Source organism: Notolepis coatsorum (assembly GCF_963971535.1).
Source record: "Notolepis coatsorum genome assembly, chromosome: 15".
Taxonomy (NCBI): domain Eukaryota; kingdom Metazoa; phylum Chordata; class Actinopteri; order Aulopiformes; family Paralepididae; genus Notolepis; species Notolepis coatsorum.
This window is the reverse complement of record NC_140179.1, coordinates 36,534,621-36,562,506: the sequence shown is the minus strand read 5'-3', so window position 1 is coordinate 36,562,506 and position 27,886 is coordinate 36,534,621. Positions and strand designations below refer to the sequence as shown.

The 27,886-nt window shown below is 45.7% G+C and overlaps 1 protein-coding gene across 1 annotated transcript in view; it reads left to right on the top strand.

Annotated features, from left to right (window-relative positions):
- Window positions 1-27,886, top strand: part of plxnc1 (plexin C1) — a 100,528-nt gene that overhangs the window by 30,456 nt on the left and 42,186 nt on the right. The window contains exons 4-13 of the mRNA XM_084330751.1: window positions 631-731; window positions 4,305-4,413; window positions 4,988-5,147; window positions 6,096-6,198; window positions 8,489-8,564; window positions 11,318-11,347; window positions 13,640-13,773; window positions 15,826-16,002; window positions 27,006-27,114; window positions 27,363-27,533. Coding sequence (XP_084186877.1) covers window positions 631-731; window positions 4,305-4,413; window positions 4,988-5,147; window positions 6,096-6,198; window positions 8,489-8,564; window positions 11,318-11,347; window positions 13,640-13,773; window positions 15,826-16,002; window positions 27,006-27,114; window positions 27,363-27,533 — 1,170 coding nt within the window. The remainder of the gene's footprint in view (window positions 1-630; window positions 732-4,304; window positions 4,414-4,987; window positions 5,148-6,095; window positions 6,199-8,488; window positions 8,565-11,317; window positions 11,348-13,639; window positions 13,774-15,825; window positions 16,003-27,005; window positions 27,115-27,362; window positions 27,534-27,886) is intronic.

Genomic DNA, 27,886 nt, shown 5'->3' with positions numbered 1-27,886 from the left:
TTGTCAATATCCCAACGTACCCAACCCCCCCCACCCAACCTCCTCCAATGTACAGTTTCTACATCAAATGTATATACTCTCTTTTCTTGACTCCTTCTGTATCACAAACAGTACTGTATTTGCAAATCTGGTATGTCATAAATGTATAGATGTAGCAGTACTGACTATCTGTATGTCATGTATGTCATATATGTCCTGATGAATTGAAAATGGGGGACCCTGATGTAAACAAGACGAAAGTCTTTCTCTGGTCTGCATCCCCTTAACAATTGTGTGTATTGAGCTGTACTGTATTGTACCCATTCTGCAATCTGTTAATAAAGTTTTCAATCAATCAATCAAAGCCTGTCTGTAATACAGTATCATACTGTACATGTATACGTTAACTATAGGCCTATGTTTACATTAAGCTATTCCTTTATTGATCCCCTTGGGGGAAATTCGGGTGTCATAGCAGCATGGGGGAGGGGAGGTACATGTATGGGCAGGGTAATAGTAGAAAGACATAAATATAGGCGATAAAATTAGATCTGAATATAACAAAATTAGACAATGGTAGTTGTGTGTTACGACCAAGAGTCAACCTTTGTGCGTGTACATGTGTGTGTGTGTGTGTGTGTGTGCTTCTAGATGAGGCGTGTACCTGTGGCTCAGTGTGCGACACACACCAGTTTAAAGGAGTGCTGGTCTGCACAGGATCCCTTCTGTGGCTGGTGCGCTTCTGAGAACAGGTGGGTCTCAGGTCGCACTCACACGTATCGCTTCTGTCATCTTCATTAACACTTTGATTGCCAGCAGGGGGTGCGCTATTTATCGCTTTAGTCAATGAGAGGGCGAGCACATTTGTGAACGCATAAACTATATCTTAAATTATGGCTATGTGTCTAATACGCCCGTTGCTTATCAATGACTTGCTTGCAGTCAACATGTACGAAACGGATTGTTTTTTCATCTGTACATTTCTGTTTTATACCGTTTTTTTTTTTTTTTTTTTTTTTTTTAATCTTTTCCCCCCTCCTTTTTCCTCAGATTTTTCTCCCATCCCAATGTTAGTCGTTATGCCAATTCCCGATCCCCTTCCTGGTCGCTGCGCACTTACCCCCCACAGTCGGTCTGGGAGAGTGGAGGCTATCACGTGCTTCCTCCGACACACGTCTAGCCAATCAACCGCTTCTTTTCACCTGGCAGCGTGGACTTTCACTGAGAGGTTGTAACGTGTGGAAGGATCACACTACCCCCCTTAGATCCTATCCGCGCTGAGCAGGCGCCCCGACCGAACTGTAGGAGTCGCTGTTTACAACGACCCGGACCCACCCCGCCAGCTTTCCCACCCTCTAATACAGCCAATTGTATTAATGTGAACGGCCAGCCAAGCTGGTGACAACGCCGGAGCTGTGAGCTGGATTCGAACAGGCAAATCCAGCGTCTCCGGTGTTGGTGACGAACGCAATCTCTGCTACGCCACCTGACCGCCCCCGTTTTATACCGTTTTGAATATGAGTATAGTTTTGGAAATTTCTAGAAAAAAAAAAGATTCCGCAGGAATCGCCCTTTACTGGAATACACACAACACGTTGTCATTTTCCGGCTGATTTATGAATAGTTTTCAAAAAACCGCTAGATTATCGATAGTATATGTGTACTTATGCACGCTAGAGAAGCGGGCTGAAAAATCGATTATCTATGACCTGGTCAGCGCTAACGTCATATACACACATACACACATAGGGGACACGTTGTGAAATAAATAAATAATGTGAAAAAAAAACACATCTGATTACCCCAAGACTGGTAAAATAGATTCCTTACCTCAGATCAGATGTTCTGCAAAAAGATTATTCCAATTCCTGATCGCCATTCCAAATATCGATCGTGTTTATTGATCCAACGTTATGTACTCGAAACACATTATTCCACGCTGCTCTGAGGGTCCCCAATGAATGCAGTAGTCTCGGGTTACATGCCTGAGAAGTAAAATGTGGAATCCAGAGTTTTCTTTTCACATGCATTTTCATTGAGTCCATTCCAATGGGTGCAATACCATCCGGGAGACGATAGGGGGCGGTATTTGCCCTTTTCGAGCTCATAGACAGTCCCAATGATAACGTGAGGCTGGATTGATGAAAAATGAATGGATATCGCTAATAAAAGCAATAACGATTAAATAACTAGATTTCTCGTCATTGGCATTCAATGTGTTAAGAGCGGTGAAAATGTATCTATAAAATGTATTTAGGTCGGGTCCTAAACACATCTCTTGAGTTGCTTCTACACTATGAACCCTCTCTAGACCTCTGAGGTCATCAGGGGCTGGTCTGCTGACTGTTCCTAGGACCAAAGCAAAACGTGGCGAAGCCGCATTCTGCTACTATAATAATAATAATAATAATAATAATAATAATAATAAACTTTATTTGTATAGCACCTTTCATACAGACACTGCAGCTCAAAGTGCTCCACAACAGAAAAAAGACACAAAATGAGCACATAAAGTGCAGACATATAAAATCACAGTTTTTCACATTAGGATCTAACATCGCAACAGGCCACCTTGTTTATGGTTTGATTCAGTTTTTTTTTTTTTTTTTTTAACTTCATTTTTTAGCGTTTATCGCTTTTTCTGGTCAAGCATGACCGACAGAAACAGGTTGAATGGGATATAGATCTGAGAAAATACGGCGAGTCCGGGAGTCGAACTCGTGTACCCCAGATCCGTGACGAGCACGGTTGTCCCCGACGCCGAAATAGCGCCGAGATACGCGGTGAGCTACGGGAGCTCGCCAGGTTTGATTCAGTTTTAAATAGACAATAATAAAAAGAGTAAGATAAAATAGACAGAGTAAAATAGTGCAGTGCAATAAAATAGTAGAATAGAATGGATAAAACATTTTTTTTACAGTGCAATAAAATAGTTCTGGATTACTGTTTAACAGTTCAAAGTCGTCTTTACCTTCTCTGTTTGGTATCCACAGTTTAAAACTTGACAGTCTTCCCTCCTGTTTGATACCCACTTTGCCACACATAGCTGGAATAAACTGGCTAAAGAAAAAAAGTATGGTTAAAGGGAAATCGTCGTGGGTATGATTTGAGCTTCACACGCGTGCGTTCTTCACATGCACGATATAATCGATCGCGCGCACATGTTTCCCATCCCATAATAATTGTGTCCCCCCCACTTCTCAAAGTTTTGCCCTTGCCTCTCTGTGTATGAAATGTGCTTTATAAATACATTTGACCTGACTTGAAACGGATGTAGCATCTACGGTTTCCTGTATAATTCGCTGCCTGTGACCTGTCACTTGACAGCAAAGAAAAGTAGGTTTGTTTAGTTAAAGATAAGATAAGATATTACTTTATTTTCCCCTTGGGGAAATTCAGGCATCATAGCAGCATGGGGGAGGGGGGGGGGGACGACGACAGGTATGTGCAGTATATTATAGTGTAAACAATATAATTAACTCTGAATATACACATCTGAGCAAGTAGGCAGTGTGAGCAAAGGTGCAGATGAGGGTCTGTATGCCCTAAGATTACAATACATATGGCTACAATAAACACTAGAATCTAAATATATACTATGAGTGAGTAAAGTATACAGTATACACAGGTGCAGTATACATAAGGTAACCTAACCGACGTGATATGTCATATGTTATAATCTGTGTAGTTTAGGTGGTAAGAGTCAGATACACTCAGTGATCAGACATTCCTAGCAGTTCTGGAGTTCTGCCGCCGTTAGTTCTCCGGCTGTTGGCAGCGGTCCCTGCCCACTGTTGTGGAGCCTGGCGGCCGCTGGTAGGCCAGAAAAATGGCAAAGAACCCCTCACACCCAGCACACCCCCTGTTTCAGCCCCTGCCCTCAGGTAGGCGCTTCAAGTCCATCCTCTCAAAAACCACCCGCTTCAAGGACAGCTTCTTCCCAACAGCCATTCAGACCCTGAACTCCCTTGCCCCCCCCCCCCCCCCCCCCCTTACACTAACCAAGCTCCTGACTTGATGGACTACTAGACTCTTCCGTGTGTTATGTTGTGCTGTGCTGTATTTATGTATTTATTGTGTCATGTTGTGCTGTATTATGTATCCATTGCTGGGAAGGGGGGGGGGGGTAAATGTATCTATGTTCCAGTTTTATGTACTTAATACACTCTGTACCGATCAAATACCACCAACCTGGTTGTGTGGCAATAAAGGAATCTTGTATCTTGTCTTGTACGAAGGACTGGCCGAGGAGGTTAGTGGTGTGTTGGGGGGGGGTATGAGTCTGTAGCTGAACCTTGACCTTCCGTCCTGTTTGGTTGTTCCAGTTGTTCATTCGAGGACGTCTGCCGAGATTCAGCCTGGCTGTCGATTCCCGAGGACGCTGGTCAAAAGGAAATGATCTTTCACCAAATCACGATGAGCAATACTGGCCAGGTACAGAAGAAGACATTTGGATTGTTAGCGGATCAATGGTTGAGTCCATTTCAATGTATCTAAATATTAAAGGGGCACTTCACCAAAAAAATAACAATGCTGATTTATTTTGCACATAATCTCACACACATCCAAATACTCGTTCACTTAGTTTGAATATGGCCACCTGTTGAATGCACTGTGTACACTCTCAGCTGGTGTCAATCAGTCAATCAGTCCCAACTCACACTGGGATATTGGGATGAGGATGACAGGAGAGCACACCCATGTCAACACCACCAGTGATGTCATCGGGGACATTGAATCATTGTGTTAATCAGAGCTCAATGAAGCGATAGCAGCCCCTATTGCTTCCCTTCATTGTGCTAAGCTAGGCTAACGTGCAGCCAGATAGCTTTCTACTGAACGCACAGAGAGGAAACTGGTATCTATCTTCTTGTCTCTCTCTGGAGAAGACGGTACACTAATTTCCCCAAATGTTGGCGTGTTCCTTTTTAAGTACAGTACTTGAGTAAAAGTACTTAGTTACTTTCCACCACTGGTCAATGTGACTCATTTTCTTTCCCCCCCTCAGATCACACTAACCATCAAGATGGAGCTGACTGTGGGCAGAGCCGAAGTGGTGACTAACTTCGCCTGTCAATTCAGCACGAGTGTTGGTAGCCTGTCCCCTCTGCCCCCCCGTTTCCCACAATGCACCTGCCTCCTGCCTCATAACTTACTTCCTGCCGAAGGTCAGTGACCTTTGTTCAAGTTTAGTTTTATTTGTCACATATATAAGCTACATGTACATTACAGTGAAATGCTTGGTTCTGTATGAGCCTCCTGAGATTGTGCTTCATACAGTAAAGAAAGTAAAAAGAATAAAGACCAAACACTTGGCTCAGGAGGTAGAGCAGTCGTCTGGTAATCCGGAGGTTCCCAGTTCGATTCCCACTCCTCCCGGGCAGCGTGTCAATGTGTCCTTGAACAAGACACTTAACCCCTAACTGCTCCCGATGTGTAGGTTGGCACCTTGCATGGTCGCCTCTGCCATCGGTGTGAGTGAATGGGTAAAATGTGAGGAACAAATTGTAAAGCGATTTGGATAAAATCGCTATATAAATGCACCATTTACCATTTTAGATCAAATATGGTGTAGTGTTAAAAAGTGTTTAAAGTGAACGTTAAAGGTGAATGTTTAAAGTGATTGTGTGCATCTGGATGTAGATGGATGGGTTAGTGTTGCATCCTAACGACGACTTCTAGTTCCGGCCCCTCAAATGGTTGACTTTCGTTTGAGATGCCTACCCTACTGTACAAGATAAACCATTTGGATGAGATATCATTAAAGAGAAGCAGGCTATTCTCGGTCCTCGCTCCACAATGGTGGAACGAACTTCCCACCACAGTTAGGACAGCCGAAACCCGCCTAATCCTCCGCCAGCGACTAAAGACACACGTCTTCAATCAATATCTGAAAAAAAACAATACTATTATGCACTTTACTACTGAGTCATCTACTGTACCTTGCTTATATTACTACCTACTATGCTAATATGTATATACTACTATGCACTCAAGACTGTAGCACCCAAGTTCTCCAGGATAGCGGCCAGCTTCCCTCTCATCCTCCTCTCTGCCACCACCTCTAGTTTGACCAGCTCTAGTTACATTGCTAATATATTGTGTTGTGTTTACAGGCTTGACCGTCACAGTAGACATTACACTGGGGAAGGAACTACTGAAGGAGGAACTGAAGCTGATCAATTGTTCCGCCATCACTGGGCCACCGACCTATGACCTGTGAGTCTGATTATATGATTATATGAGCAAAAGTATTCTGTATCCCTTTCACTACCACACTACAGAAGGTTAACACTTTCACTACCACACTACAGAAGGTTAACCTTTCACTACCACACTACAGAAGGTTAACACTTTCACTACCACACTACAGGTTAACCTTTCACTACCACACTACAAAGGGTTAAGCTTCCACCACCACTACTGATGTCATCAGAGGACACAGAATCCTCACATTATACACACACACACACACACACACACACACACACACATACGCATGCACACACACACACACACACACACACACACACACACACACACACACACACACACGCACATGCACACACAATCCTCACATTAACAGCATCTCGGTTAACAGGGATTCAATAGGGATCGCTATCTTTTCACCTCCATTTAATTGAGCTGTAATCAGGACCCTGTCTGAAGAAGTCCACCATCATCCCTGTACCCAAAAAATCTACGCCCGCTTGCCTCAACGACTACCGCCCTGTAGCCCTCACCTCCATAGCCATGAAGTGCTTTGAGAAGCTAGTGAAGGGCTACATCTGTTCCTCCCTCCCCATCAACCTGGACCCTCTGCAATTTGCATATCGCCCCAACAGGTCCACGGAGGACGCCATAGCCCATGTGCTGCACACAGCAGCATCACATCTGGACAAGAGGCAGGGGAACTATGTGAGAATGCTGTTCATCGACTACAGCTCAGCATTCAATACCATAGTCCCCTCCAAACTCATAGCCAAGCTCAGGGACCTGGGCTTGAACTATGACCTGTGCCAGTGGGTCCTGGACTTCCTGACGGGCAGACCACAGGTGGTAAGAGCCGGCAACTGCACCTCCTCATCCATCACGCTCAACATAGGGGCCCCCCAGGGCTGTGTTCTGAGCCCCCTCCTCTACTCCCTGTACACACATGACTGCGTAGCACAGCGGAACAACAACACCATCATCAAATTTGCTGATGACACAGTAGTGGTGGGCCTGATCTCTGCCAACGACGAAAGGGCCTACCTGGAAGAGGTAGAGAACCTGTCACAGTGGTGTCAGGAGAACTGCCTCTCCCTGAACGTCAGCAAAACAAAAGAGATGATTGTGGACTTCAGGAGGTCGGGGGTCAAGGACTACAGCCCCCTCAGCATCGACGGGGCACCAGTTGAGAGAGTGAACAGTTTCAAGTACCTCGGAGCCCACATATCCGAGGACTTGACATGGACCACACACATTGACAGTGTTGTGAAGAAGGCACGACAACGCCTCTACTTCCTCAGGCGCCTAAGGAAGTTCCAAGTCAGTCAGAAGATCCTTAGGAACTTCTACTCATGTACAATAGAGAGCATCCTGACCGGCAACATCACCTCCTGGTTTGGGAATAGCACTGCACAAGACCGTAGCAGACTACAAAGAGTGACACGTTCAGCCGAACGCACAATTAGAGGGGGGCTTCCCACCCTCCAGAACATTTACAACAAGCGGTGCAAGGGGAAGGCTAAGAGAATTATTAAGGACTCGAGCCACCCGAACAACTGCCTCTTTGAACTGCTGCCGTCAGGCAAGCGATACCGGAGTCTTATGGCGAGCACAGAAAGACTCAGAAGGAGCTTCTATCCCCAGGCCATCAGGCTGCTAAACGAACAATAATCGCTAAACGAACAATAATCACTATGCAACAACCATCAAATGCACACAGCACACACACCCACACGCACACACTCACTCAAACAAACAACACACTGCAGCACCCACTCTCCACACTTTAGATCACACAAACACACTTACACTTTATATTTATTGATAAAGGATTTGCACTACAACTCGTACACCTACTGTGAATTGTACCTAAACTGCACCTCGTCCATTTATGCCTTGCACTATATAGTATTGTATATTAGTACACTGCACAGTATTGTATATTGTATGGTAACTACGTCTACGAACATTGTACATATGTCTAAACTGAACACTGTGACCTCTTTTTTTACTTCTAATTTTTACTATGTTTTTATTTCATACTTATCTTGTCATGCACAGTCTCTGGAGCGCAACAGTAAGAAGCATTTTGTACAAAAGTATTCTGTACTTCTGTATGACAACTATTAAAGAAACTTGAACTTGAAAAACTGTGTCCTCTGGCGACATAAACTCATTGGCACTCAATAATAACTGTCGAGCTAAATGAATGTGTGCAAAACGGTGTCTCTTTTTTGGTGAAGTGAACCTTTAAAGTGAGCCTTCCTGCCCCCCCCCCCTGTATCTGTTTCCTCTCCAGGTGTCATCGTTGCATCACAGCCGGGTGTAGCTGGAGTGGCAATGTCTGTTCCTGGACTCACACAGGAGCTCTACAAGTAATACACACACACACACACACACGCACACAATGAATGAAATATACACACACCCACTACTGTAAATGTAATACACACGTACACACACACACTAGGGATGTGCATCTCCATCACTGAGGCCGATGCGATGCGCATCTCGATACGGTGCCAACGATTCGATACGATACATTAACGATACATTTGAAGCACCGGGCGATGCGATACGATTCACCCCTGTTGAGATACGATACGATTCGATACGATTTGATTCAACATAATGTGATTCGGGGCGATAAGATGCGATTCAACACGATGCAAAATAATGATACAATTTTATGGTATGACAGAGGATTTGGTTGTATTCCTTATGCAGCTTATATTATTATTAAAAATAAAATAAGCTACTGTAAGACAATTTATATAAAAACTCTTGGGTGCCTAAGACTTTTGCACAGTACTGTGTTTTCTATCCACTTTAGCTAAAAACACACACACACAATGTATATATACACACTACTGTGAGACAATAATAATCACACACAAAGGGATAATGGCTTATAGCAGACTTAATTATTTTATAATATTTCAGATAATGAAATTAAATGTTTATCATCAACTATCCAGTTAGTATTTATATTGTAACGCTTGGCCACTTTAAATCATTGAACGTAGAGAGAGAGAGAGAGAGAGATCTGATGCTCCGTAGCTAACCACACCATGATGGCATTTTGTCAACAACACAGTTTGAACCTGGAGGAAGCGATATAAAGAAATGAATTGCCAATAGATGTGAAGTTATCTTTGAACCTGTTGTCAAGCGTCGTCAATATACCCCCCCCCCCTCGCCCATTTCCTCACTAATGGAACTGGTGTTGCAGAGTCACGTTAGTTAGTTAGATACTGTAGTTTAGCGTTAGCTGAACGGCTAACTGGCTAACGTTAGCCAGCGGCTACTAACGTTGGCCAGCGGCTACTAACGTTAGCCAGTTGATCAATTAAATTCATGTCTCCTGACTTCAAGATGGCGGCAGTGCAGTAGACAACTCGCACCACATCCTCCCGGTGGTAATTGACTAAACTATCTGAAAACACGGTTGAATTCTGAATAACCCCAGAGAAAAACGAAGGGGAAGACAATTTCAAGACTACTCTGTCGAGAAGATGAAATGGAGAACTGTGAATCTTAACATCACTAACACACACACGCACGTACACACACACACACACACACACACTAAATGTAATACACACACACTACTGTAAATGTAATACACACACACACACACACACACACTGAATGTAGATAGATAGATAGATAGATAGATAGATAGATAGATAGATAGATAGATAGATAGATAGATAGATAGATGTCTGCATCATGAATAAAAAATAAGCACATGATAAAATTCTATTAAATCATATCTATCAATATTAATAAGAGTGTGATGAGATAAAAGCAGGTGTATAAAACAAGTGTGTAAAAACAGAATGTAATACACACACACTATTGTAAATGTAATACACACAGAATGAAATATACACACACACACTGAATGTAATACACACACTACTGTAAATGTAATACACCCACACACAGAATGAAATGTATACACACACACACACACACTACTGTAAATGTAATACACACACAGAATGAAATATACACACACACGGAATGAAATATACATACACACAGGGGATGAAATATACACACACACACGGAATGAAATATACACACACACTATATGAAATATACACACACACTGAATGTAATACACACACAGAATATATACACACACACACTGAATGAAATATATACACACACAGGGAATGAAATATACACACACACGGAATGAAATATACACACACTATATGAAATATACACACACACTGAATGTAATATACACACACAGAATGAAATATACACACACACACTGAATGTAATATACACTGAATGGAATATACATACACACTGAATTTAATACACACACCCACTACTGTAAATGTAATATACACACACACACTAAATGTAATACACACACACTAAATGTAATACACACACACGCACATGCATGCATGTACACACACACACTAAATGTAATATACACACACACCCATGCACACACACACGCGTGCAAACATGCACACACACACACACACCCTCACACACACACACACACACACACACACACACACACGTCATTGCCAGATGCACACCATATTCAGAAGAACCCGTCTTATTTTTTATAATTATTTGTTTGTTTATTTGGATCCCCATTATCTGTGCTTTTCTCCTGGGGATCTGTTGACATAATACATTACAACGCACCGCTTCATCCATCCATACACCTCATTCACAACAGTCCACCACGCTGTGAGAGTTCCTGTGCCTCTGTTAACCAAAATAAAGAACTGATGTGGTTCTTGTAATATTATAGTTTAGAAATAGCAAGTATAGCATAAGGATATAGAGTAAAAACTGTATATTGTATAGTAGTGTACATAGGACCCAGTGCCTTAATTTGTAGCTAACATTGTATTGCATTATCTCAGGACTTTAGCATGTCTATTTTTATCATGCCTATTTTATGTCTATTCTATTACCTGTTTATTATGTCTATTTTATTATTTAGTATTATTGCACAATCAAAGCGGGCATGGCCACCCGCATTTCACTGTATGCCCTGGTATGTATGTGACAAATAAACCTCTTGAATCTTGAATCTCCTGCTTCTCTCCTGCTCCTCACTTCTGTCTCTCACTTCCTTTGACAGGTCTGTCAGATGTTGATACCCATCTACTTGGTAAGATGAGATAAGATATTCCTTTATTGATCCCTTTGGGGAAATGTAGGCATCATAGCAGCAGCAGGAGGGAGGGAGGGGGGAGGGGAGGGGAGGTACAGGTATGGGCAGGGTAATAGTAGAAAGACATGAATATAGGCAATACAATTATATAAGAATATGAGAAAAATAAACTGTGGATGTTGTGGGGTACTTCCTAATGGATGAAATAAGTTGTATGTTGAAATCAGGGTTATTATGAATGAATGAATGATTTTATTTCTGTCTTTTTTTTACAAAGCATAGTAGTAGAACTTAAAAAAAAAAATTACGGAAAGGTGTAGGCTGAAGCCGAGGCTTATAATTGCCTACCCTTTTTACATTACATTACACTATTTACATTACATTACACTATTTACACAAAACAATAAAATACAAAAAATAAACATAATTCAGTATATCATTTAGCAAACGTTACAAATAGGGATGTCCGATATTATCGGCCTACCGATATTATTGGCCGATATTGGCATTAAAATGTGATATCGGAAAATATCGGTATCTGTTTTCAAAAAAAAATTATATATTTTTTTACATTTCTATAACCTTTATTTACCCAGGCAAGCAAGTAAGAACAAATTCTGATTTTATTTATTGTCAAAAGTATGCATAATGTTGTGTTAATTCCACAACAAGAGATATGTAATGTTAATTACCTGAAATTATTCCGTTTTTTGGGGGGGAAACCCTGCATATATCGGTATCGGTTGATATCAGTATCGGAAATTAAGAGTTGGACAATATCGTTATATCGGTATCGGTAAAAAAACAATATCGAGCATCCCTAAACGTTTCATAGTTCTATGTACAAAACGTATACACATTTATTCATGTTTTATTTCTTTTTTAAATACTTTTTCTTTTTTTATATATATGTTTTTCTTTTTCCCTTTGTCACTATTTGAACACAGCTATGTTATAGATGAAATATAACTAGGATAATAATGAGGTTTTATATTTATGTATCACCTTATATTTGAATAATTTCTTAAAAGTATGTAGCGAACTACACATTATTATATTACTATTGGCCTTTACTGTTACATTTGCACTCTGGTTGGATGCCAAACTTGTTTTCGTTGTACTGTACTTTAGATTGTACTTGAATATAATTTACATTTAGTAATTTAGCTGAACACTTTTATCCAAAGCCAAAGTTGTGTACAACAGGTCAGCAGGAAGGGTACAACTCTGGCAGCTGAGTAACAATGTTCGTCAAACAGTGTTGAAACTTGAGCGCTGCAGTGTTGAGTGCATAGTAGTAAAGACATATTAATATAGTAGGTAGGGGCGGCCGGGTGGCGCAGCGGACTAAGCTTCTGCCCACCACCACAGAGACAGTGGGATCGAATCCAGCTGTGGTGCTTCCGGGTTGGCCGACCGTCCATACTGACACAATTGGCAGTGGTAGAAGGTGGGAAACCTGCCGAGGGTGGGTCCTGGTCGTTGTAAACAGCGACTCCTACAGTTCAGTCGGGGCGCCTGCACGGCAAGGGAAGGATCTAGGAGAGGTAGTGTGATCCTTCCACACGTTACACTCTCCCAGTGAGAGTCCGCGCTGTCAGGTGAGAAGAAGCGGTGGGCTGGCTACACATGTGTCGGAGGAAACATGTGATAGTCTCCGCCCTCCCGGACCAACGACCAGGAAGGGGATTGGGAATTGGCATAACAACTAACATTGGGAGGGGAGAAAAACGGAAAAAAGGAGGAAAAAGATAATAATAAATATAGTAGGTAGTAATATAGGCAAGGTAGATTATTTAGTAGCAAAGTGCATAATACTTAAAGACAGTACGACGGTTAGTATATATATATATCCTTTTTTTCCCACACCAAGTTTTAGTTTTAGTTGACGATAATAACCTTGGTTGAAATATGTCTTTTTGAGTTTATGATCAGTGATTTCACTTGAAGTACTTTGCTAATCTAGCTTGATCTCTAGAATCGAAACAACCAAACCAAGCGTTATTTGCAGACACCGGGCGATGGACCGTATGTAGTAATCAGATGTCATTTCAACACGTTTGGTAAAACTCCAACAATCAGCATTTAGCTTTACTCATTTCCTATGTGCTCTTCTCAGCAATTGACCTGAAGTTCCCTCTCTTAGCTTGACCGAGGGTAGAATAGGAGGGTCAAGAAAAGAGGACAGTGTTTGAGATGAGACAATTGCCAAATCGGGTCTCTTTATTCAATGTGTCTGTGCGTGCGTGTGTGTGTGTGTGTGTGCGTGTGTGTGCGTTCTACCTTCAGAAGCCTGAGATCTCGTCCATCCAACCCAATGTTATATCCTTCCACGGGTGGAACAGTGCCCTGATGTCTGGGACCAACCTTAGTAATGTGACCACGGTGCGTTTCAAAGCAGACATCAACTGCAGTCCACAAGAGTGAGTGAATTGAAGGTTAAAGATGAACGTTGGTAGTGTATGAATTGAAGGTTAACTATTTAAGTGGGTGGGGTGTTTTTTTATGCTTTGATCATCACCAATGGCATACGTTTTTTAGAGTACCTTACATATGATCGTTGCGATCGATGTGAAATCATGGTTGGATCAAAGTAGGATTGATGTCATATATATTGAAATTATTTTATTGGGAAAAACCACTTGAGATACAGTATCTCGTTTTCGAGAGGGTCCCACATTTTGTGCAATGTAACACATGACACACAACAACAACAAAAATTAAATAAATACAGGACATACAAAAACACAACAGAACAAGTACACATTGTAAGAGGATATGTCTCATTATAAGAGGATAAGAGGATATGTCTCAATCTCCATCATAAGAGGCCCACTCCCCGGCACTGCAGTCACATGACGCTGCCACCGCAGGGCAAACAAATATGCTTACCCTGCGATGACACCGCCAGGCAGCCGCCGCGAGAAAGGCCCAACAAAACATTCAAAGGGTGAGTAGAATACAGGATGTAATAGAAATTGAGCTCCAGGACTGGCAGGAGAAGAGGAGCAATCAACCTGCCCAACAAGCGCCCCAAATCTACCAATCGGCCCCCCCTGCCTAAAAATAGGAGTAGAGCCAACTAGCTAACCCGTAACACCCGCATAAAGGACGGCTGTGCCCCACGTCCCCTCACCAGCGCAGGAGCCCCACCAAGGAAGCATGTACACTTGCCAATAAAATTAGAACAAAGAGCATTTTTAAAGAGGTAAAATGAAGATATATAGTCCTTACCTTTACTAGGAGGTATCCCAAAAAGAATATTCCAATTGTCTGATCGCGATTTGGTAGTGTATGAATTGAAGGTTACAGCTTAATTCTTTTTCGTTTATTACGGTATATGGATCCCCATTAGTCCACACCCAAGACTATTCTTCCTGGGGTCCGAACACATAACTTAAAACTTTGGAGTAATAACAAAACAATAAAAACATTAAAAACATTTAAGTACATTCTCAATATCTGCAAAATCACAACACAAAAAGTCTCCAAATACAATACTAACTAAATAAATCAATAACTCAACTATTTCATTATTCATAACAAATGTGTTGCTGATAATAATTATATTCACAGGTATACAATTCCAGTATGCAGGAGCTCGATACATTACGGTTTTCTTCATTTGTTCTTGGTAGAGGTAGAGTAAAATGAAGAACCAAGGCGTGTCTGGTGACATAGCCATGTCTAGTATTGGTGGGTTGTAGTTCTTACCACAAAGACTCAGGTTTACCAAATTTACAAATATTAAACAAAAATGTGACAAGGCTGCATGCCAGCCTCTGGTCCACTCTCAGCCAAGACAGAGCGATATGCCTTCCCTCAACACTGCTCCTCCTCACAGAGCAGCTCCTCACAGAGCATCGGAGAGCGAGATGCCCCGCTCTGTTCTGACTGAGCGAGCTGAAGTTTCTCCAGATCCCGCTTTGAAGCGCTCGACCAAACTGTTGGGCAATAGTCCAAGCGGGAGGGGCGCCCCAGTGGCGCACCGCATAGTGCCTCGCACACCTACGCGGCCGTCCCGGGTTCGCCTCCCGCTCCGGGGCTGATTTGTCGCATGTCCTCCCCACATCTTCTCCCGTTCTCCATCTCCTCTGTCGGTCTTGTATGGCCAATGAAAAAAGCTGTAAAAATGCTAAAATAAATCTTAAAAAATTTAATAAAATAAAAATAGTCCAAGCGACCGTCGGTTGTGTGATAGTAAAGGGTTAACCTTCTGTCGTGTGGCAGTGAAAGGGTTAACTGCCGTGGCGTCAATAGACTAACACACCTTCTGATCAGGGAAATACTCCTACTCATTTTAGACACTATGATGTTATTAATGTGCCTTGACCAACCAAGCTTTTCGTCAATAACCACACCCAACGACTTGGCCTCTCTAACCTGCTCAATAGCAGCACCATTCAAGACGAGATGTAGTTCCTGATCCGTTTTGTTTTTCTCACCTCCCCCCCGTTCCGTCTCTTCGTGGTTAGATCCCACGTGTGGAACAACACGGGAGTGAGTCTGAACTTCAACATTCCCAGAGGGGACAAAGGCTTGGTGGAGGTGTGCGCTGTCCTACCGGACGACAGCTGCCATGGGGCGGTCTCGGTCACCTACCTCTCTGCTCCGTCCTGCACTAAGGTCACGCCAAACAGCACCTGGGTCAGGTATGGCTCCACTCTCCAGTCTCTCCGACCTCTGTCTTCTTCTTCTGTGGTATGGCTCCACTCTCCAGTCTCTCCGACCTCTGTCTTCTTCTTCTGTGGTATGGCTCCACTCTCCAGTCTCTCCGACCTCTGTCTTCTTCTTCTGTGGTATGGCTCCACTCTCCAGTCTCTCCGACCTCTGTCTTCTTCTTCTGTGGTATGGCTCCACTCTCCAGTCTCTCCGACCTCTATGTCTTCTTCTTCTGTGGTATGGCTCCACTCTCCAGTCTCTCCGACCTATGTCTTCTTCTTCTGTGGTATGGCTCCACTCTCCAGTCTCTCTGACCTCTTTCTTCTTCTTCTGTGGTATGGCTCCACTCTCCAGTCTCTCCGACCTCTATGTCTTCTTCTTCTTCTGTGGTATGGCTCCACTCTCCAGTCTCTCCGACCTCTATGTCTTCTTCTTCTGTGGTATGGCTCCAGTCTCTCTGACCTCTATGTTTTCTTCTTCTTCTGTGGTGTGGGCCACCGCAGCCCAGCGCCTGGGTCAGGTATGGCTCCACTCTCCAGTCTCTCCGACCTCTATGTCTTCTTCTTCTGTGGTGTGGGCCACCGCGGCCCGATCTCGCTTGAAATATGTAAATAAAGTACGTGTCGACCACAGGAAAAAGGTAGGCCTACTTGATGTACCTAATGTTATAGCCGTGAGTAATATATTTACGTATTGTATAATTGATATTGGGCCTACTGACATAGTGCTTATAGTCTTCTCCAGAGTCAGACAAGAAGATACTAATTTCCCCTCTGTGCGTTCAGTAGAAAGCTGTCCGGCTGCAAGCTAGGCCTAGCTTAGCACAAATGAATGAAAGCGGACACGGATCAGCTAGCCTAGCTTAAAACTCCGGGACAGGTGTATTTGGCCAACAGCTATAGGCTATCTGATCCGTTTTCTTCTGTCTTCAATCTTCTTGTCTGACTCCGAAGACGGTAAGAGTATTTCCCATAACGTTTGGGTGTTTCTTTAAGTAAAGGACACGGACCAGCTAGCCTATAGCTGTTAGCCAAAAACACCTCTCCCGGGGTTTTAAGCTAGGCTAGTGGTCCGTATTCCCTTCCATTACTTTGTGCTAAGCTAGGCTACAGCCTGCAGCCAGATAGCTTTCGAAACTGAACACACAGAGAGGAAATATCAATCTTCACATTTCCCATAATGTTGGCGTGCATGCATGAACACACACACACACACACACACACACACACACACACACACACACTATTTTAGGCCTAGTGTTTTACCACTATGTTTCATCAGAATGAGAATGGGGCCCAGAGAACAAGGGTCTGTAAGGGAACAACAGATATAGGTGGAGTGTCATCATCTTTTGGGGAACGAGGGACACTTCCCATGACATCATAGTATCAGTTCCCTGCTTCTTTCTCCCTTGGGTTCTGCAACCAGAAGCAGGTTCTGTTTGGTTCGTTCTGCTCATCGGACTGGTTTTCTTTGTGGGCTCTTCTGTTTCTAATCTTTTTGAAGACTACACTTATACAGTGTAACTGAGGGGTACAATTCCCTGACTGTATTACTAGATATGATACTTACTACCACTACCTTTGTACTTAATATTCGGCCACCCAGTACACGGCATAAATATATTATGATGAACACTGTCACGTAGATGAAACGGATCCAACACAAATGTACGAATTAGAAATAGGTCTTTATTTCTACACAGCGATGGTGTGTAGAGCAAGCACTTAATCAAATCAATCACATTTATGAATGGAATTAGTATGCACTTTTATGGCAAGAGTATTCGTCGGTATATCAATAGAGAATGTCCAATCTCTGAAGGCGCAGGTGGTACATATACGACCTGGAATAGTTTAAGGAATAACAGCAATGATACTTTAATGATTATATACTGGATACACTAGAGGGGGTTAATCCGGTCGCTTGTAAGCCGACAGGAGTAGGAAGGGGGGGGGGGTAGAATCCGACTGCCTCATCCGGCCAAGGGTATCCCAGGTGAACCCACTGTAGTGCCGTTCAATGCGCCGGCAATCCTTGGACCACAGATGAAAGCAGGTGGACTCTTTGTGGGCCGGCGTCATCCGGTCCACGGAGGAGAGACGTGAAGCGACCTCGTCTTGCAGAGCGTCTCCTCACCTTGCGTCCTCTCCAGGGGGGGGGGTTCCAACACACGGCAGTGTCGGGGGTCTTTATCCATGGAATAATCAAAGTATACAAAGCATAATCCGTGCCTGGGAAGGCGGGCTGTCGTCGGTAGAATAATCCGGTATACAGGTCCACTCGCTCGTCGGCTCTGGGGCTCCTCGGGTGCAGCTTCACGTGGGGTCAACCACCCTGGGTAAGCAGCCAGTTCTCTGCCCGAAACGATGGGGTACTGACTACGGTAGTATTCTCACTGCACGAAGCACTATATATTAACAGACTATTATTAGCTTAATAGACTACGTCCAACTCAACGATATAGTGCCAAATATGACTATTCAAATATTAATATACACGATGTCTCAATACCGATGGTAGGCGAACTTGGCCTTACTCCCACACGTGGCGTCGCGGGGAGGCTTTACGTCTGTGACTCTATTGGAGGGTAAGAAACTGGACTGAAAAGAAAGTCCTACTTTAGTAGCGCAGTATATATACGCACTATGAACAAATAGTCCCATTAGTGGTGCGGTAGTCAGATTCCTACGCGGAACTAGGACTTGTTCGTACATGTGGAGCGGTACGTTTGAACTGGGTCTGAGGGGTATGGCAGCCTGGCACCAAGGTCTCGACCAATAGTAGAATGGAGACTATTATGGGATGTTCAGTAGGCTAGAATGGATATTCAATGCATATTGTACAAGGAATATACAAGGGATATCAGGGAATATTAGAGAATATACAAATACAATTAAATATATATATATAAATAAATATATATATTCGGTTTAATCTGGCCCTTCACAACAGCCACCCCCTGATTGGTCCCAGACCTAATCAGTTAAACAGAGACAGATTAATCGCGTTGTCTATTTACACATAAGGGTTTGCTGTAGGGGTCAGTCAACTTCACAAAGTCATAGGGTTATAGGGTCATGGTCATCATCGATTGTGTCTGGGAGTCGAGGCAGTTCTATGAGCCTCGCCACGGGACGGGTGTAAGTGCGACCCTGGACGAGCACTTCAGCTGCTCGGACCTTGCCGTCGGCACCGGTGATCACTTTGCTTACGCGGCCGGCCGGCCACATAGCTCTGGGCAGTGATTGATCAATAATCATGACGACTGTTCCTTCTGTCAAATTGTCTCTCTCCTTTACCCACTTCTGGCGGGTCTGTAGAGACGGTAGGTAGTGCAGTAGGAAACTGTTCCAAAACTTGTCGGCTAATACTTGGCTGTACCTCCACATTCGTCGGCCGTTCGCTTCTTCAGGCCGGTACATTGTCTGGGGTAATGCAGGATCTAGCCGCCCCATCAGGAGTGTGTTGGGGGTAACTGGGTCGATATCCGCCACATCACTGGAGACATATCCGAGGGGCTTCGAGTTAAGTACTCCCTCAATCTCCGTGAGGACTGTCATTAGGACTTCTTCCGCCACAGTCTGGGCCCCAAGTACTGCGTACAGGGCTGTCTTTATGGAGCGCACTTCTCGTTCCCAAGTGCCACCGAAGTGGGGTGCGTTTGGGGGGTTGAATTGGAAATCAACCTGTGCTGGAGCGAGGTGGGTCTTAAGTTCTGGGCCCATAGCTTGGAAGCTCTCTCTCAGCTCTCTTTCGCCGCATTTGAAGTTTGTCCCATGATCGGACAATAGGGTAGACGGTCTTCCTTTCCGTGATGTGAATCTACGGAAGGCCATAAGGAATGAGTCTGCGCTCATGGTCGGGAGAAGCTCGATGTGTATCGCTCTGGTGGTCATGCATTTGAATACAATACCCCACCGCTTCTCGGTTCCTCTTCCTTTCTTTATGTGCAGCGGGCCAAAGCAGTCCATACCCGTTGAGTGGAATGGCTTGTCACCGATTCGGAGGCGACATGGAGGAAGGTCAGCCATCCTTGGTATGCTGGGCTGCGCGCGCCACTTGCGGCAGTCTAGACATGTTCGCTGGAAGCGTCGTACCGCCTCTCTTCCTTGTAGGATCCAGTAACGACGTCTGATTTCCGCGAAGACTCTTTCTGCTCCTGCGTGATGTACATCCTCATCGTATTTCTTTATAATCAGCTCTGTGACCTTGTGTCGGCTGTTCAATACGATCGGGTATTTAATGTCATCCGGTAGATTGGGGGCTCTGCGTAGGCGACCACCCACTCTGATGAGGGTATGAGCGTCGCTCTCGGGGGCCAGATGAATTAATCTGCTGTCGGATGGGACGGGCTTTCCTCCCTGTAGACAGGCCAATTCATCGGGGAACGAGTCTCTCTGGGCTCGCTGCAGTAGAAGCAATTCTGCTTCCTCGTAGTTAGCTGCTGACATATCAGCGGGGGACTTGCACTCCGGGTGGTACCGCAGGAATGTTCTTTGTTGTGCACTCTCTATGGACGTGCAATCGTCTATGTTAGGGTCGGTGGAGGCTACGGTGCTCAATCCACAGAACACAGACTTCTTATTTTCCACCTCCTCTGGACTTGCCTCCCTCGGGATAGGCATGGGCCACTGTCCTTCCGGGAGTCTTAGGAATGCGGGGCCGTCACTGTAGACATTGCGACGGGTGAGGTCATCCAGGGGCATCCCCCGGGTGATGACGTCAGCTGGGTTCTGTTTTGTATCAACGTAGCGCCACTCTGTTTCTCCGGTTAACTCTTCGGTTAAGTCTTGAATCTCGGTGACTCTGACTCCCACGAAGACTTTGTGCTTGCATGAGTCCGATTTGATCCAGGCGAGTACCGTTGTGGAGTCTGACCACAGGATTGTTCTAGACACCGGTATGGTGAGCTCACGTTGGATGAGCGTGGCTAGGTGCGCTCCGGCTAGGGCTGCGCAGAGCTCTAGACGTGGGATAGATTGTTGCTTGCGTGGGGCTATTCTCGAGCTATGTCTCTGGCCTCACCGTGGGTGGGAAGTAGCTTCGGCGCATATTAACGCCTGGGAGTGAGTGGAGCTCCATCTCCCACTCTCTCCAGGTGGATGCAAGGTGTGCGGGAATGGGGTCGTCCCAGCCCTGGTCCTTGTCCCACAATGCTCGTACAATCATTTTTGCCCTGGTGGTGTACGGTAGAATACATCCTAGCGGGTCATATTGTCGGGCGAGTGTTGTGTACACACTCCGTCTGGTGGTCGGCGCCGCCGCCGGCCTTCCCTGCTCCGTAGTCAGGGGCTTGTGTCTGTAGTGAAGCGAATCTGTTTTGAATCGCCACACCAATCCCAGGGTCATCTCCTGGGCTTCTCCCGGGATTGTAGCCATCCAGGTCTCGCTGCTGGCTGCCTTGTCCTCGGAGGAGAGGCTGCGCAGTACTTGCGGATCGCTGCTGGCCCACTGCCTGAGATCAAAGCCGCCTTTGATCAATGAGGCGCGGAGTTTAATCAGGAGAGCCTCGGCTTCTTCCTGGGTTGAAAGGCTTTGTAGACAGTTGTCTACGTAGAAGCTGTTCTTTACGCTGTGTCGGACCTCTTCGTCCGCTGCTGGGTCCTCTGCTACATGTTTCTGTAGTGCAAATGTAGCACAGCAGGGGCTGCACGTCGTTCCGAAGGGGAGGACTTCCCATTGGTAGATGGCTGGGTGCTCATCTCCTGGCTTCTCTCTCCATAGGAACCGTAACAGGGGCTTGTCCGCCTCTACTAATCTCACCTGCAGGAACATTCCTTTAATGTCCCCGCTGATGTCACCTTTTCCTGGCGGAAGCGGAGTAGAACGCCGAGTAGGGAGGGGCCGAGTGTGGGACCGGGCAGTAACTCTTTATTCAGATTTTGGGATCCGATCTGGTAGCTGCAGTTAAATACTATGCGGTCTTTACCGTTGTGATGGACCTTGTGGTGAGGCACGTACCACGATTCAGTGGTCTGGTCAGCCTCTTTAATGTCCATCTTTGTGACGTGTCCCGCTGTGATGAGCTTCTCAATCTCAGCGCGGTATACACTCTCTTGGGCGGGGTTCTTGGCTAAGCGCCGCTCCGTGTTCAGCAGGTACCGTTCTGTGGCGTCTGTCTTGGCGTGGAAAGTAGGCATTCCTTCTCGCCGCAGGAGTGGCGTGGCGTATCTCAACACGCCGTTGACCGGGACTCTCTTGGTCCCTGTCTCGAGGAGGTGAATGGCGTAAATGTCATCTTTAGAGCGAATGTCTTTCTTTCCGTTCTTAAAGGGCATTTGTTCCAAGGTCCATAACCGCTCTACGTGTTGCAGGAGTGCGGTTTCTCCCTCTGTGACTCGGGAGTGGAGACATCTAGTGGCTGTACTTCGGTTGAGAGATTTGGCGAGCGGGCCTTGGAGAGTCCATCCCAAACGGGTCTCGACTGCTGCAGGACAGCCTCGGGGTCCGGTATGAACCCGGTCTATCGCGACAATGAGGTCTGCATGGTCGGAGCCTATCAACAGGGTTTGATTGATTGATTGATTGAAAAGTTTATTAACAGATTGCAGAATGGGTACAGTACAGTACATCTCAATACATACAATTGTTAAGGGGATGCAGACCAGAGAAAGACTTTCGTCTTGTTTCCACCAGGGTCCCCCATTTTCAATTCATCATAGGGTCGGCATAGCATTGTCTATGAGCGGGATCGGTAACTTGCGCAGATGTACATATTTCTCCATCAGCTTGGCGACGGGGTATGTGTATCGCGACAGTCCTATTTCTTGGCTGGTGAAAGCGTCTGTAATCTGGTACCGTCGCTCAGGCTGGCCGCTTGCTGCGATAGAGAATGAGACATTCTCGCCCTTTATCGTCTTCAAATCTCGTCTTATTGTCCGAATTGTCATTTGGGTTTCGCTTCCCCGCAGCCCTAGCTGGGCCGCAGCGGAGGCGAGCAGCAGGGTCTTCTCTGACCCGTCATCGAGGACGGCGTAAGTGTCCAGGACTTTATTCTGGTAGCTTAGTGTCACACGCACTACTTTTAGGAGTACTCGGGCTCCACTGCTGCTGGCGGGATCGATGTACATGACGCTCGCTTTGCGGCTGGATGGTGCGGGTGAAGGGCGCCGTCTGTTACTGTCGTGAAGTATGTCCAGATGGGCTCCATCGCACTTGGTGCACCTTTTCTTTAAGCGGCATTCGGCTGCCATGTGTGAGCGCGCACAGCGAAAGCAGCGCTTGTTGGACTTTATCCATTGACTGGCTTCCTCCGCGTTCAGCTTGGGGAAGGAGTCACATTGCGCTAGCCAGTGTTCTTTCTCACAGTAGGGGCACACTATCTTCCACTTCTCCGTTCTGGAGGGGGTACTGTGGCTCCTGCTGCTCGGTACTGACTCCGATTGGTGCATCACGGTCACCGATCTTCTTCCATCATTTAGTCGTCTGGTTCCTTCTCTGGAGCCAGGGGTGCTCCGTCCGAATGTATCTAGCCGTAGGCTGCTGACTTCTCTCGCCAGGAAGTCTGCTAGATCGAGGAGGTTCGGTTCGGGGCCATTCGGGTCTCTGTGGTCCCTCTGCCGCCTAAAGCGCTCCTGACGAGCGGGCGGCAGCTTCTCCAGAATCCTTTCCACATTTGAGTTGGCGTAAAGTTCATGCCTCCCCTTCTCTCTTTGCGCTCCCAACATCCCTACCAGGGACTGCACTCTGATGGACAGGTCGTCCAGTGCTCGATTGTCTATTGCTGGGGGTAAGCGGTCGATGTGTCGGATCTCCTGGATCACGTAATCCCATATGCGCCCATACCTCTGGTCCAATGCTACCAGCGCTGCGGTGTATGGGGTGGTGGAAGTCGCGTAGGCGAGCGCTATATTATGTGCGCGGGGCACCTTTAAGTGCTTCAGTAGGATGGCGTATTTGTGGCGTTCATCCAATACATCCACCAACATGGTCTCCAGACACATGCGGAGTTCTGTATACTGGGCCCGGTTCTCTTGGGTGAAGTCGGGTACCATAGGCGTGCCAATGTATGACGCTGACTGTGGATACATCGGCGAGCGTTGGGGGAGAGGCCTCCTAGGCGAGTCTCCTCCCGCTCCTTGGTATGGGCTGGTACCGGCAGTGTACCATGGCCCGCTTGTCCAGGTGCTGTTCCTCGGTGCGGGTCGTGCGTCGTGCTCACCCGTGTATAGAGTCGGGGGTCTGTAGCGCAGCTCCGCGGGAGTATAGCCTGGGCTGTACCGGACCTCCTGGTCCGGTAGAGTACTGTGCTGTCTTCGGGCGTGGTTCTCCTCCTCTTCCTCTTCGTCTTCAGTTAGGTCATCCAGTGCTTGTAGTCTCTGGTTTAGCCTCTCCACAGGATATGCTGCTCCTTCCCGGTTGCTAGGTCTCGCTTGGACCGGTGGGGGGAGGTGGTCTGTGGGGGGTATAGACCTCGTCTGTTGGTCAAGTTCAGGGTTGTTTACTCGGCTAGGGGATGCCGCCCTGGAGGTGTGTCTAGACGAGTTCCTGGAGCCTCTGGCGGAGGGAGAGGGTGTTGTCCGTCTGATCAGCTGTTCTATTAGTTGCGACTGCTGTCTGTCGCGCGCTGCGTCCCGTTGAGCACCGGCTCGTTCTCGGGCCACATTCTCTTCCATCTGAATGCGTCTTATTTCTAGACGTATCTGCTCGTGTTCGCTTCGCTGCTGGATCTGCAGTCGGTCGCGTTCAGCAGCGGCGTTCAGGCTGATGAGGAAGGCCTGCTGTAGGGTCCTCTCTGCCTCGCTGGGAGAAGGCGGTTGTATAGGGGAGCCTTCCCTCGGGGTACTCCTTGCGGAGCCTTGGAGCTCTATCTCCACGGTGCTCTCCCCGTCTTCTTCCGTGCCGAGTTCTCTCTCGGTAGCGTTGTATTCCTCCCGGGACTCATCGGGGACTACTTCTTCAGTACTGGCGGGGTGTGAAGTCATGTCTGGTTCCCACTGGTCCCCACCGTGAACTTGGTCAGTTACATTAGAGCCCGTAGGGGCCTCTATGGTCGGGGTAGTCTGGGCGTTGGGGTTAGACATACTTTTACTTTCTAGTTTTACCGCGTTTACTGTTAGTAGAAGACTAGGTTGTTGACTGACAGCGTAGGCCTCTAAGTACTGAGGGAGCCGTCGTTCGCGCTGCGGGCGTTGGTTAGGAGGATCGTTTCGTGGAGTGTTCATCATAGGCCATTTCAATATTAATAACACTATATTAATATTACACTAATTACCATCCGGCTCGAAGGACCAATTGTAACTGAGGGGTACAATTCCCTGACTGTATTACTAGATATGATACTTACTACCACTACCTTTGTACTTAATATTCGGCCACCCAGTACACGGCATAAATATATTATGATGAACACTGTCACGTAGATGAAACGGATCCAACACAAATGTACGAATTAGAAATAGGTCTTTATTTCTACACAGCGATGGTGTGTAGAGCAAGCACTTAATCAAATCAATCACATTTATGAATGGAATTAGTATGCACTTTTATGGCAAGAGTATTCGTCGGTATATCAATAGAGAATGTCCAATCTCTGAAGGCGCAGGTGGTACATATACGACCTGGAATAGTTTAAGGAATAACAGCAATGATACTTTAATGATTATATACTGGATACACTAGAGGGGGTTAATCCGGTCGCTTGTAAGCCGACAGGAGTAGGAAGGGGGGGGGGGGGTAGAATCCGACTGCCTCATCCGGCCAAGGGTATCCCAGGTGAACCCACTGTAGTGCCGTTCAATGCGCCGGCGATCCTTGGACCACAGATGAAAGCAGGTGGACTCTTTGTGGGCCGGCGTCATCCGGTCCACGGAGGAGAGACGTGAAGCGACCTCGTCTTGCAGAGCGTCTCCTCACCTTGCGTCCTCTCCAGGGGGGGGGTTCCAACACACGGCAGTGTCGGGGGTCTTTATCCATGGAATAATCAAAGTATACAAAGCATAATCCGTGCCTGGGAAGGCGGGCTGTCGTCGGTAGAATAATCCGGTATACAGGTCCACTCGCTCGTCGGCTCTGGGGCTCCTCGGGTGCAGCTTCACGTGGGGTCAACCACCCTGGGTAAGCAGACAGTTCTCTGCCCGAAACGATGGGGTACTGACTACGGTAGTATTCTCACCGCACGAAGCACTATATATTAACAGACTATTATTAGCTTAATAGACTACGTCCAACTCGACGATATAGTGCCAAATATGACTATTCAAATATTAATATACACGATGTCTCAATACCGATGGTAGGCGAACTTGGCCTTACTCCCACACGTGGCGTCGCGGGGAGGCTTTACGTCTGTGACTCTATTGGAGGGTAAGAAACTGGACTGAAAAGAAAGTCCTACTTTAGTAGCGCAGTATATATACGCACTATGAACAAATAGTCCCATTAGTGGTGCGGTAGTCAGATTCCTACGCGGAACTAGGACTTGTTCGTACATGTGGAGCGGTACGTTTGAACTGGGTCTGAGGGGTATGGCAGCCTGGCACCAAGGTCTCGACCAATAGTAGAATGGAGACTATTATGGGATGTTCAGTAGGCTAGAATGGATATTCAATGCATATTGTACAAGGAATATACAAGGGATATCAGGGAATATTAGAGAATATACAAATACAATTAAATATATATATATAAATAAATATATATATTCGGTTTAATCTGGCCCTTCACAACATACAGTATATTATTATGCTGTGTGATTTTATATGCCTTTTTTAAAAATGTTGCTTAACTCTGTATGTACACTCGACGTGACTGTAAATGAGGGAAACCTCACTTGTTTCGACTTTAAAAATAATGGTTTGAAATGAAATAATAATACAAATACAACAGCAAAACATGATATAAAATGCAACAGTCAAAATAGAAGCACCGATCTGCGGCTCAACCTGAATGAAAAATGCATCGCTATCACCGCGTGTATATGGAGGATCTTTGTAGCATTGTGGCATGTGACGTAAAACCTCTTCTCTGATTGGTCGTGTTTGTTCTATAGTGGGAAGAGGAGGATCACGGTCCACGGATTACACCTGGACTTGGTTGAAGGAATTGTCCACAGCCACGACCCTCAGATCATCAGCCGTCCCACAGACAGCAGCTCTGGAGTGGGTTCCTAAACACACACACACACACACACACACACACACACACACACACACACACACACACACATTATTGAATAAAGAGACCAGATTTGGTGTCCTATGCTGCCCGAATTTCCCCAAGGGGATCAATAAGGGATATTAGATCTTATTAGACTCAGAATCTAGGTGTTTTACTGACCTGGAACACTGACGAAACATACATCTAACTGCTGTATTTATTCATACTTTGTTCATCTTGTTCACTCTAGAAGAGTATGTCCTACGAGGCTCCTCCTGCAGAAGAGGTGTCCGCCAGCTGGCTGTCTCTGATTGTAGCCAATGAAACCCTGAACTGTTCCCAGATCAGCTACAATCCAGACCCCGAGTTCATCGACTTTACCTCCAGAACGATCGAGCACAACCTGAAAATCACTATACAGGTACATTTTTACGATGATAATTTTTTTTTTATCTAATCACAAATGTTGTCCCCAGGTTTGAAAATACTGGTATTACCTTTAACATCTCATGCCAGCATTTGAAGCCGGATTTCACCAGATATGAACATTGCAGCCCCTGACCTCTGGAACAGCATCCCCATGTCCATTAAATCTGCCCCCTCCATCGAGTCTTTTAAATCAAAGCTCAAAACCCACCTATATCGCCTGGCCTTCCCTGACTCACTTTGACTCTTGCCGTACTTGTTGTCGTGTTGTTGTTTTTCCTTTGTCTATCCATTGATTTTATTTTATTTTTCTGTTTATTTTATACTTTTCTTTGTACTTAGCTTAGC